Raw genomic sequence first — 13,260 nt, 5'->3', positions numbered from 1 at the left:
CACAAAACAGCACAGACTTCCCAGCAAAGTCCCTGTGTACCACATGCGTGGTGACATCTCTGGTTGCAGACAGCTGTGATCCACAGAGCCTCTCTGGCTTTTTTACATTCCCGCACTGGGTTGAGGTTGGTCGCCAGTTTAATTCAGTCACTTCTTATCCTTTGTTAGGCAGAAAGCAGTGCATGTAGGCATGCTCAGTCGGGTCCAGTCTTTGCAACCCATGGACTGTAGCCTGCCAGGCTCCTCTGTCCATGGCATTTTCCAGGCAAGAATACTAGGTTGCCATGCCCTCCTTCAGGGGATCTTCCCGACCCAGGGATCAAACCTGAGTCTCTTCTGTCTCTTTCATTGGCAGGCAGACTCTTTACCATTAGTGCCACTTGGGAAGCCCCTAGACAAAAAGCAGAGCCTTCCCCCCGAAGAGCTCTCTGTTAGGAAACAGATAACATTCTTTCTTTTCTTTTAATAATTTATAGTTAAGTAAAACAACATGAGCACTTCTTTGCATACAGGCAGTGCATTGATGCATACATGCAACCATAGATCTCTCGTATTCAGCTCATGATCATGAACAGTCAAAGAGAACTTTTTCACTGATAACAAGGAGCCGTCCTTATGAATTGCTTCTCCTGGCAGAGTGCAGGTAATGTTTTAAAGGCTCAGCACATCCCTGGGCTCCGACCTGGCCTTGGTATTTCCATGACCTGACTCATAAAACCATGCAGGTGAGGTGTTGTCAAGCCATGTGCTAAATTTTCTTAGCTGGGGAGGTATTTTATCGAAGAGCTGTCTTGCTTGCTACTTCTCGACAGTAGCTGGACCCTGCTGCAGTCCCAAAGGTTAGCTGTCTTCTCAGTGGTCACCTTAGGCCCAGGTACTGACCAGGCTGCCTAGAGAACCACAGCATCATTATAACCTGTTAGTAGCCACCAGTGGAGGGTTGGCTCCAAGGCCCACATGTCCACTGCTGACTACCTCCCACGGTGTCTTGAACCAGCAGTGGGCTGCCACCAGGGCTGTTCCTTAGCCTTGGCCTCTATGTGACCTGACCTGAGGCCAGTTAGTCACCTGCCGGTGGTTAGCACCAAGACTCCACCTCTCTGAGTTCACGCCAGACCCAGGAGCAGAGAGAGGCTGCTGAAGGACCACTGCTCACTCTCTGAAGTACACCTCGTGCTGTCTGGGTTGAGGCTTGTGGTTGGACAGGGACTGGTCCTGGGAGTGAAATTCCCCAGGTTCCTCAAAGCGTATCCATGTGGGGTTGACTGAGTGACTTACTTCTGACTGAGCGACTTACTTCTGCAAGAAGAGGCACAGACGGGACAACTTGGGATTTTTTTTTTTAAACTTTTTTATTTTATATTGGAGTATAACAAATTAACAATATTGTGGTAGTTTCAGGTGAAGCGCAATGGGACTCAGTCGTACATGTACATGTATGCATTCTCCTCCTAACTCTCCTCCCATCCAGGCTGCCACATAACATTGAGTAGAGTTCTCTGTGCTGTATGTAGGTAAATTTGTTTGTTTGTTTAACCAACTCGAATATCAGGATTTAACTGGGTGGGCATTTGACAGGACTTTATAGCAAAGATAGGCAGCTAGGATGTTAAAAGGAAATTCTAGTGGTATGAGGTTCTCTATTTTAGAGATGAAAAACCAGGGTCTTATTCATAAAGCTTGAGTGGTGTGTGAGTATGACAGTAAACATGTGTTGGTGTTAAGGCCCTGGTTTTGATGGCAGGGTTGTGTTGAGGAGGAGGCTGTCTGTGTGTGTGGAAATGCACACCAGGTATTGAGGTAATGGGACAGGACACTGGCAGCTTGCTCTCAGACAGCTCAGGGAAACAGATATCCTTTGTGCTGTTCTTACAACTTTACCAAACATTAAACCAAATGGACAGACATCAAGTGGCCTAGGTTCTATTCCTGGGTCCGGAAGATCCTCTGGAGAAGGAAATGGCAGCTCACTCCAGTATTCTTGCCTGGAAAATCCCATGGACAGAGGAGCCTGGCAGGCTGCAGTCCATGGGTTGCAAGAGTGAGTCGGACATGACTGAGTGACTAAACCACCATCACCATTCAGAGATCAGAGGATCACTGAGCACCTGCTGAGATCAGACCTGAAAACGAGGCTGCCACTGGGCGTGAACGTGCCAACTGAATCTTCCCCAGAATGTCCCCAGGCCGTGGCTCAGAACTTTCTGTAATCATCCAGCAGTCCTTTGTGGGTCTGCAGCAGGCAGGGGAGGGAATCTTGCTTCTTGCTGGACCAGTCCAGGCTGCTTCAGCCAGTTCAATAAGCACATCTTTGTTACAACAGAGACGGAAGAGAAAGACGGTCAGAAAGCACCTCGGGGCCCCACCTCTGTGATGCTGCAGCCTTGGGGTGCCCTTTCAGGCCCCGCAGGTCTGTGGGTCTCTGCTGTAGTCACAAGCATCCTCGGCAGGTCTGAGCAAGGCAGGCAGCAGGCGATCTGTCCAGATGAGCCCAGGGCGAGGAATGCCACGGTCCATGATTATCTCAGGCTGAGCTGGAGTTGTTCCTCCTTCTCTGTCCCTTGGAAGTCCCTCTGAGCTCCTTGGTTCCTGCTGAGTCACCTCTGGGAACAATAGCCCAAGGCTTTGAGATGAGTGTCAATGTGCTGTGGGACCAGCCCTGTGTCCTTGTGCATGTCAGGAGTGGAGCCCAGCGGGACGGAAGAAGGGGTAGCGCTCAGCCCCTGGGTCTTGAGTGTGGGTGGACCGGAGGAGCAACCCTGGCCTGGATGCGTGGGGCTCGTTGGAACAGTGGTGCTGTCCCCCGTGGGCCACTGGAAAGGACTGGACAGTGCCCCTCAGCTCCTCTTTTATCCTTCTAGAAGCATTGGTGCATCCAGTCACTCCTGGCCCCACCTGCAAGGCTGTGTTGGTTTTCTCCCACCCGTGCTGTGCCCTGGGACTGTAGAGGACTAGCTACTTCGTGAGCATCCTTTACTCTTGGCCCCGAGGGACTCACTTATCAATAACTAACCCGGTTCCTTTAATGTTGCGGGGAGCGGGAGCTGTTAATGAAAATGATTGAGAAGCCAAATGTCCCAGGAGTACACCTCTTCCTCTTCTGTAAATTGATTTCCATTTTGGCAGCAGTCTCTTTGGCAGCAAGCACATCCTCTTGTCTTTGCCATTCACAGGCTTTTGGTATGACATGATTTCAGTACTCAGGTAGCCCTCATAATTGTCATCTCTTTGAAAGCCTGTCTTTTATCAAACTGTTCATTGAAGGAAGGCATACTTATTTTTAAAATTTTTGGAAAATAGGATAAAACAGAAATCACTTGTGATCTTATCACCCAGAAGTAATGACTGTTGGCATTTGCATCTGTTTGCTCAGTATACATGTAGAATCAAAATAAGATTGCGGAGGGGACTTCCTGCTGGAGTCAGTACCGGCTGTCACCAGGCAGTTGGTGCTCAAGTATCTGCCCTTTCTGCCAAAGCCTGATTTCAACACATGCTGGAAAAGAGGTTTACTATATGAGTTTGGTCTCCTTGCTTGGTCAGTGGTCAGGATGCTCAGTGTTTTTTTATTTTCTATAAACAACCTAAGAGGAGAAACTAATTCTTTACATTTGTCTTATAAGTAGTTTGGTTTTCTAGGTTGAATGTCCATAAAGGATAAGAAAATTACTGCTAGTCTTTCTACATGTCATTTAAACATAACTTCCTAAATGAAGTCACCGTCTAAGGAACCAGTACAAAAAAGTACTTTTTTTTTTTTTTTTTTTTCATTTCAAAAAAGTACAAAACCAAACCACTCCCCTGATGCTGAAGCTCCACTAATTTGGCCACCTGATGCAAAGAGCTGACTCATTGGAAAAGACCCTCAATCTGGGGAAGATTGAAGGCAAAAGAAGAAGAGGCGACAGAGGATGAGATGGTTGGATGGCATCACAGACTCAATGCACATGATTTTGAGCAAGCTCTGGGAGATGGTGAAGGACAGGGGAGTCTGGCATGCTGATGTTCATGGGGTCACAAAGAGTCAGACATGACTGAGGGACTGAACAACAAGAAGCCCACCCCCTAAGTTTGTATGTAGCGCATGCAAAGAATATTGAGAGATATCAGTTTGATTTTAAACATCCAGCTTCTCCAATTATCATCTCTTTACCGTGTTTTAGCAAGGACTCTGGGTTTTCAGAGCCACTTTTAACACTTGAGGTTTACCTCTTCAGTCTCTGCTGTATAATCTATACAGTTGTGCGAACCTGAATTACATATAACATGCCATAATTTAGAACTCTAGCTTTCTGTCTCACGAGATCATTCACAGTACAGACGACCTGCCAAATGCAGTGCCCACAGACAGTGGAGACGTCTACAGAAACTGTGGTGCCAGCACCCAAAATAAACTTGGATTTGTTTCCATATATCATGAGCGTCCAAGTATTTAGAACAAAAAATGTAAAACAACTCACAACAGATCAGTGGGTGGATAATTAGAGAGAAAATAGAGACAGATTGTTCAGAAGAATGCTAATGGGAGAAAAGCCAGGAGGGGCCATGGGAAGGAGGAGGGGCTGCCCCCTCGAGAAGCCAGGGAGAAGCAGGTGTGCGGTGACACGGGGGTTGTGAAACCAGATGCGTTGTCCCCTGGCCCCTTGTGCCCCAAGGAAGGACGAGGACAGCAGGTAAGGTATTTCCCAGTTTCTTTCCCACCAACTGGCACCTAAGTTGCTTCTTATTAAAATAATCATTTTTCTACAGAACACCCTTTCTTGACTCAAGTTACTCAAGTGGGAGCCTTCAGTTATAGAAGAAACGTAGACTAAAAATGCTGAGAGTTTAAGTAAAGCTTTCTTGCCGTGTTTCTAACTGTGCTTCCCCATATGGCCTGGCTCATTTTTAGACCCCATGCATATGTCTCAAACGTTCCTTTTCCCGATTACACATTCACGCCTGTTCCCGGGGGCCAGTGTGGGTGCGGGGAACATTGTTCAGGGCGGGTGCCATGGAGCTGACTGCAGAGCCCCTCAGGCTGCTGGCCAAGCAGGCTCCTTCTCTCCTGTACCCCCCACCCTATGCCCACCACAGCTCTAGGTACAGGAGGGCAAGTGGGCATCTGGAGGGCTCCTGCTGACCTGAGCTGGCCAGAGTCTGTCTGTCAAGCATCAGTGATTTTGGGTAGGCTGGATGTTCCTTTGCTTCTCACCGAGCACTTTTTCACGTCATCTTTGTCTCCAAGTCATTCCCTGCTCTCTCCAGGCTGCTGTCTGTCGCTTTTTCTCAACTCTCAGCTTCCTTTCTCTGCTTCTGAACTCATGGATTCTGTGAGTGTCTGGATTGTCCCAGTGGTTCTCACAGCTGGGAAGCCTCTGGAGGTCACGTCTTGGGGAGTGTTCAAGCTGGGGCTGTGCCTCCGTTTCCTCCTGGAAGCCAGCTGTCCTGGGGTAGCTGCTGGCAGGGAACCTTCATCTATTTTGTATTTTTGATTTTTCAGAAGCAAAACAGTTGAGGGTCTGACTTGGGAAATTTACAAGTGGCCATTTATAGTGGAGCATGAATTGGTGGTGAAGTGGTCGGGGTGTCTTTCTGCAGTGATGTGAGGTAATGGTCCTGTCATATTAGCCCATGTGTTCAGCCAAACTCTAGTGACAAGAGTTGACTGTAAGAACCAGATGGACCACTTACAGTTCTTCTGTGGTTGTTTCTTGTAGCCTAGTATGTACAGTTGAGTTTGAAAAGTGAGGTTCATTTGACAGCTTGGTGTCTCTGTAGAATCCTGGCAAGACCCTGGAGATGACCTGGCCCAGAGCTCTTCTGTGACCATCAGGCAGGTTGACATACTTGTCCCGGGTAACAAAGCACTTTGTGGCACAGCTGGGAGCAGCCCTGGGCCAGGGTGGGTAGCGGGAATTGGGGTCTGGAGCCCAGCCCCTTAAGACCTCTTTTGGAGCCTGCATGTGCCTCGTCCAGACTGGCATGTGGTCCTAGAGCCTTGGGAGATGGAGTGTCTCTTTTACTCCCTCCCTGAAGGCCCACTTTGCACTGAGGAGCATCTTCTCCTGGGACACTTCAGAGGGGCCCTCGTGTCCCAGCAGCTCCCAACCCAGCAGGCAGGACTGGTCAGCTGTGCACCCCCCACCACCCAGTCCCACAGGAGCATTTTAGGGAAAAACAGACACATGTACGTCTCTGGAGAAAGCACCATCTGTTGTTTTCTCCACTGGACCTTTGTCCTCACCCAGAAAGGAAAACAGCGTATGGACTGATAATAGCAGTAAACACCACAGCCATGGTTGTACAGCTCCTGCTGTGCGCTGGACACTGCACACGTCCTTTCCTCAGGCTTCGGACTCTCACGGCTGCCCCACCCACCCCTGCAGGGCCACTGACATCCTCGTGCTACAGATGCAGAAACCCAGTAGAGACAGTGCAGAACCGCCAGGCCACAAGCCAGTGGGGCAGGAACCGAGCTCGGTGCCTGGTCAGAGCTGGGGTTCAGTTGTCTCCAGCCAGTCACCCCACAAATGTGTTGACCCTGTGTGCACTCTGTTCTTCGTTATTGTATTTCATTTTACCGAGCAGGTGTGGGCTCAAAAAGTTGCTCTTGTGCGCCTCTGCCAGTGACAGACGCTAAGTGATGCTTCAGAAGGTCATAGTGAATGCTTGCCACCTCCCAACCACCGCCCCACCTCCCCAGGCACATCACATTCAGAGATGCTTGTGCTGATGGATCGGGTATATGTGTTGAGAGGTACTAAATATGTATTTTTAATTACAATTTATAATGAAAACCTTTCAAAAATTCTTTACCCTGGCATCTGTGCTACCATTTGACTTTCACATTTGGTAGAAAATCCTATGCTTCTGAACCAGTTTTTTTTTTTTTTTCCAGGCTTACACATTCAGTTATGTTATTTGACTGCCTGCTCATGGGGAAATGGGCTCTCTTAGGAGCAGGAATGGAAGTTCTGCTTCTGGACTCATGGATCCATTGATGGTGTACTTTGCCCTGACATGTCTCCCTCTGTGCCAGTTTCTGGCAAGTCTGCCCACGGGAAAGGGGACCATCTGGGCACATGGATGGTGACTTGCTCCTTTGTCCTGTCAGCCCGACCTAGGCCATGTGGGTTTGCCACAGGGATGGGAGGTCCCATCCATCCAACAGCCATCCATTTCTCCTTCCCCCCCTCCGGTCCTACACATCCCCTCCCTGAACTTGGGGCTCCATATGGCATATAATAGCATGTTTCATTGCAGGGTAAGGTGTAAGCCTAAGGTGCACATGCCTAGGAATAAAAAAAGTAAAATCTCCTGGGTTTACTGCAACTTGGGAGAGTGGGGGCACAGAGGGTGGGTCAGGAAATGGTGCCCTCAGGTTCCGGGAACATAGCCTGGCTAGAGTAGGGCCTCCCGCCCTGGCCGTGGAGTTGCTGGCTTACAGACACGTGGTGCCTGGACAGGGGAGGATCTCAAGGCATATGGAGGGGTCAGCAGTGCGTACTTAGGGGTGGGGGGCAGGGGTGGGTATCAGGCTGCTCCTAATTAACCTGAGCTCTCCTGGCAGCCCAGTTGTGTTCCCTGAAGAGATAAGTCTGCAAGGACTGATGAGGCAGACGAACTTGTGATGGTGAGATAGAAAATGGAGCTTGTTAAACTGGCAAACATTAGTTGAATGCCCGCCCTGAACCAGGCCCCAGGCCCCAGGAAGATGAGTGCAGCAAAGGGAGAGGGCACTGGGCAGGTGGGTGTGTGCTCCGCAGGCCTGGGGGCCCCAGTCGCCCATGAGGAGGACCTCACAGTGCTGCTCGTGTTGCTGATGGGTCTGGTGCTGAGCACATCCAGGGATCAAGCCCCGTTTTCCTCTGGAGGGAAGGCACCTAGCGAGTGAGTGACAGTGGTGCTGAGCTGAGTATGTGTCTGGGGCAGAGAATGCCAGCCTGGGTGGGTCCACTCTGGAAGCCAGTGCCCAGCTCCCCATGGTCCAGGCCATCATGACAGCTCCTCTTATTCCTTTGATCTCTCCACCCAACAGGGGAGTAGGAACAAAGGGAATTCTCAGGACCAAGCTGTGCGCTGTTTGGTCCCTCAGTCATGCCTGACTCTGTGCGACTCCATGGACTGTAGCCTGCCAGGTTCCTCTGTCTGTGGAATTTGCCAGGGAAGAATACTGGGTGGATTGCCATTTCTTCTTCCAGGGGATCTTCCCAACCCAGGGATCTAAGTCTCCTGCATTGGGAGGTGGGTTCTTTACCACTGAGCCACCAGGGAAGCCCAAACTGTCTTTACTGCAGGGAATTAAGGGAGAAAGAAGTACAAGCTATCCATAGAAGTGCATTGGTGTCCTTTTGGGGAAAAAACAAAGATCTGCCAGTGGCCACAGTTTCCCTACTGTGGAAGCTCCCATGCTGGTGTAGCTTGGAGGCATGGTGGGCAAGTGGCCACCTCTCAGGAAAGCCTAAGAAGCACAGCCAACCCTGCAGTCCAGGGGCACGTCCCCAACTCGGGCATCGTGCCTTCCTCCCTAGGCTCGCTTCTACAAGGTTGCAGAATTCTGTGCATTTTAAGCAGGTTAAATCATTTTTACCCTAGGGCTTTTCAAGCTGTATTACACCTCATGCACAGGAAGTGATGCTTCAGGTGACAGCTTGGCCCTGACTCACACATGTAACTGAAGCAGTAGTTCTATGTTTGATGCACTCTGACATCTTCTGTTTTGTTTCCTTTTAAAAAGAAGACAGTGCGCGCACACACACACACACACAGGCTGCTCAGACCCCCTTAAACTGATTCTCTGATCCACTTGTGGGTTTGCCACCAGAATATGAAAAATTCTGCCTTAAATTTACTGCATGCACTGTTTTTTCTAAATCACTCATCACTGCTTGTGAGAAATCTGCGCAGTTTTGAAAGACGGGAAGGAAGGAGAAGGGTACGGGTTTCTCCCCAGGGTTGCTGCTCTGTTGCCACCCTGGGAGGGTGCCGAGTGTCCCCAGAGTGGAGGACAGGTGGTGGCTGGCAGAGCAGGACAGGTTTGAGGGGTCTGAGAGCTATGGAAGGTCTTCAAGGTCATTTGGTCCAATTTCCAGCCCACAACACAGAAGATACCTCTGTCCTGATGCAGAAGATATTTGTGTACCGATGCCTTTTTGTTTGTTTTGTTTTCCTCCTAGTGGCATATGGCTGCTCTCATCATTTTCAGACTTTACACTGTTTTATCCTCATGGTTTGCTGGTGCTCTGGCTTTTTTTCTTTTTTAGGAAAGCAGAGATCAGATGTGGTAATTCCCAGCTTTCAGGCATTTGGCCACTGTTACCTCTGTTGCTGACTGGCTGGTCACCAGCCAGGGGGCCAAGTCCGTTCTGCATCAGTGTGCAGGCGCTGCCCCTTGGCTGGGGCCCTGTGTGGAGCCCTTGCAGGGTCCCACTCAGCTGAATCTGGTCCCTACGCTGAGCTTTGCTGTTTCTCTACAGGCCTCGGAAGGACCCGCCGGAAGACGAGCGCACGCGATGCCTCCCCCACGCCCAGCACGGACGCGGAGTTCCCCGCCAACGGGGGCGGCGCCGACCGCATCTACGACCTCAGCATCCCGGCCGTGGTCAAGTTCGCGTATGCAGCAGAGCGCGAGGACGAGCTGTCGCTGGTGAAGGGCTCACGCGTCACCGTCATGGAGAAGTGCAGCGACGGCTGGTGGCGGGGCAGCTACAACGGCCAAGTGGGCTGGTTCCCGTCCAACTACGTGCTGGAGGAGCTGGACGAGGCAGCCGGCGACGCGCCCGGGGGCTCAAGCCTGCGGCCCGGTGCCACGCTCAGCAATGGGCAGGGCGCGCGGGCGCTGCAGGTGGTGCAGACGCTGTACCCTTTCAGCTCGGTCACCGAGGAGGAGCTCAACTTCGACAAGGGCGAGACCATGGAGGTGATCGAGAAGCCCGAGAACGACCCCGAGTGGTGGCGCTGCCGCAATGCGCGTGGCCAGGTCGGCCTGGTGCCCAAGAACTATGTGGTGGTGCTGAGCGAGGGCCCGGCCCCTCACGCTGGCTCCGGACCCGCGGGGCCTGCTCGTGCTGGCCGGTTCGCAGGCCGCGAGTGGTACTACGGGAACGTGACTCGCCACCAGGCCGAGTGCGCACTCAACGCGCGGGGCGTTCAGGGCGACTTCCTTGTGCGGGACAGTGAGTCCTCGGTGAGTGCAAGATGGGGTGGGTGGGCAGAGGGGTGTGCACATATGTGGGCATCTCTGTGTGTGCACCAGGCATATAGGGCAACTTCTTCCTGCTTAACAGCAAGTCCCCAGTGAGTACAGGGTTGGGTGGGTGGAGGGGTGTACATGTATGTGTGCATCTCTGTACTTGTGTACCAGGTGTGCAGGGCGACTTTCTCATCAAGACAGAGTCATTGATGAGTGTGGGGCAGGGTGGGTGAAGGGGTGTGTACACGTGTCTGGGTGTGAACAGATATGCATCTCGGAGTGTGTGCATGTGTGCTACTTCCTTGTCAGGACAGAGTGCTCAGTGAGTGTGGGGCGGGGTGGGTGGAGAGGTGTGCATGTGTGTGCATGTGCACATCTGGGTGTGCATGTATACGCGCATCTAGGCATGTACACATGTGTGGGTATGCACTGGCCGTGCAGGACGGCTTCCTCCTCAGGGCAGAGAACCCTCGGTGGGTGGGTGGCGCACAGGAAGGAAACAGAGAGCATGAAAGTGTGTGGAGGTGTGTGAATGGCCTCAGACAGCAGGATTATGTGGGGCTCATGTTAAGCAAGATGAACACAGATGCTCTATACAGCCTGTGTCCTGAGGCCCCAGCCCCACCTTATGCTGACATCCACTTGGACTGCCCAGCCTTGGCTATATCTCTGCTCTGCAAGGTGCGTTCTTGTAGGTGAGATGGCAAGTACAGAGTGTCTCAGCTTCTGGAGATTTTGCTGCCTCGCAAGTGGGGTCACCCCTGTTTTGTCCTGCAGACCCAAACATCATTTTCTCCCGTGGTTTCCCTGTTGATGACCCAACCTTGTTTCCTCTCTGGGTCTGAGATGCATCAGATGTTCTCAGCAAGGCAGACGCCCTGTTTCTGACACAATCTTTTGTTGGTTGGTATGTTTTTCTTTTTAAAGTGTGTAATCCTCAGTACGTCTCTGCCACAGGCACCACTGAGTTTATCTCTGAAAAGCTTTTAAAGCACTCAGGAACAGCACTAAAAAAGGAAAAGGACAATTGTTAAGAGAGGGGTTTGTGTGTACAAGTTGAGTCAGTGATATGAGGCCTCTCGACTTGGAGCATACCTGTTTCCAGCACAGATTTGGGGTCTGTGTTTCAGGTGGGTGGCTAAGTCTGTCTGGGGGAACTGGGCTGTCATTCCAAGTACCTTTTTGTGTTTTCATTGTGGAGGTCCTAAGCTGGTTTTGTTAGTCCTTTTAAATACACCTGCCTTGTGTATTTAAGTGAAGCAAAAGTTTTGAGGATGGAGTCCAGTGTGAGTTTTGAGGATAGAGTCCAGTATGATCATTTTCTGTTGGTTCCTATAGACTTCAGCTTAATTGTATAAATGCAACCTGTAAGACTAGTCAGCCCATGCTATGTACTGTAATTGTCCCCTGCAAATGTTGATACGACGATTACTAAGTGCACAGTCAAGATTCCTATTGACTGATCTAGAGGGAGTTCAAGCCCACAGAAGTGGTTTCCCTTCAGACGGAGAGGGGCAGCTGTGATGGGGTGGAACCGGCCCCCCAGTGGTGGCAGCAGCTCGTGGTGGCAAGCACATGGGACCTAGACAGTAGCTGCATCTGAAATCTGGGCAACGAGCTTTTCTCATCCAGTCAATGGTTTCTGGCAGGACATCACATTAAGTTGTTCTCATATGAAGTCTGCTCCGTGCACAGATCAGGAGGCTCCAGAGAATCGGGTCCAGAGCACTTGCAACCCCCCTAAGCAGAAACTCAAAGAAAGCACCAGAAACCCTGTCACAGTAGGAGGTGATCGAGGGAGAAGGATGATTCAGAGTCAAGGAGTCTCGTCCTGATTTAGGAACGTTGGGTTTGAAGAGGCTTCTTAGAAAGGAGAGGGGTAAAAGCAGCCCCCCGGAGTGGAGACAGTGCCCCTAGGTTCTTCTCTATGGGGCTGGGGAAGGGGAAAGTCTTTAGCAGGAGGCAGATAGTACCACTGGCTTAGAGAAAACCTGTGACTTGTCCATGAGACAAGCACATACAGGCCATAGTCACTGTCAGACCTTGGGACCAGGTCCTTTTAGAGGTAGAGGAAGGTAATTTTCTTATCTACACTCCACTCCCAGGAACTTGAAGAAGCAGCAGTGTTACATTTGTCTCGGGTTATGAGAGGAGAAAGCCTTTTCTAAATAACTAAAGTATTGCTTGTTTATTTTAACCATTTGGGGGTGGGGGGGGCCTTTCCACATTTTGTTCCTTCTGTTTTAATTTAGAAAACTGCGCTACGACAGCTCATCGTGTGCTGGGCCACTGGCTCTCGGGGTGGGGAAGAGGCTCTCTGGGACTTGCTTAGCTCTGCCCCTGCCATGGCCCTGGCTCGGCCTGAAGGCTGCCATGTGGCCCAAGGGTGTGCTGGACTGCTTGTCTGGCTGGAACCCGCTGTTACACGTGGCGCTGTCTGCTGTGTGCACACCTGTCTTGTGCCAAAGAGATACTCAGGGACTCTCAGGCGTGCTGCTGCTCTTCTCCTGATGGCAGGGCTAGTCGGCTGCGCTGTCTTCATGCTCATAACTAGGTCTTTGCCCACCTGTCATCTGCAACCGTGAGGAGCCGTTCAGATGGACAAGTCCATCGCTTATCCATTTTCTGCCTCCACTGCCTCTGCTTCCTGCCAGCAGCTTCCCGTCTTCTTTCTGCCTGTTGTCTTTTTCCCCGTTCACTCTGGCATCTCTAAGGTGAGAGCCTACCGTTCAAAGCTGCGTGAGCCCGGAGCTCCACAGCCTGACCCAGCTTTGGGGTCCCGTTTCTGCAGGACCCACAGGCATCCCCATTCAGTTTCCTTTTCCTTCCTCTAGGTCTCTGTGCTCAGGGCTCACCTTTGGTCACCGCAGGACCTGTGATTCCTCAGTAAGCATAGCGTCTTTTTTAGAGTGCCTCTTCAAGATGCATTTCATTTTTTTAAATATCCTGAGCAATTTCAGTATAAATGAGCAAGATTCTTGCTTGATACTTTGCATTTAAAAATATTCCGTATTTTTCTGTATTGAAAAGTAAAAAGATCTGAGTTCTGGGAAATCTGTGCTTGGGCGGGGGGCGGGAGGGGTGGA

General features: G+C 50.9%; 1 protein-coding gene across 2 annotated transcripts in view; it reads left to right on the top strand.

Moving 5' to 3' along the window:
* NCK2 (NCK adaptor protein 2) overlaps positions 1–13,260 on the top strand; it is a 115,374-nt gene that overhangs the window by 91,673 nt on the left and 10,441 nt on the right. For both annotated transcript variants that reach the window (XM_025261123.3, XM_006055976.4), the window contains exon 4: positions 9,459–10,168. In XM_025261123.3, the coding sequence (XP_025116908.3) occupies positions 9,459–10,168 (710 nt within the window). The remainder of the gene's footprint in view (positions 1–9,458; positions 10,169–13,260) is intronic.

This window comes from Bubalus bubalis, chromosome 12 (genome assembly GCF_019923935.1).
Source record: "Bubalus bubalis isolate 160015118507 breed Murrah chromosome 12, NDDB_SH_1, whole genome shotgun sequence".
NCBI lineage: Eukaryota > Metazoa > Chordata > Mammalia > Artiodactyla > Bovidae > Bubalus > Bubalus bubalis.
Note: the sequence above shows the minus strand (reverse complement) of the source record. Positions and strands in the feature narration are given on the sequence as shown.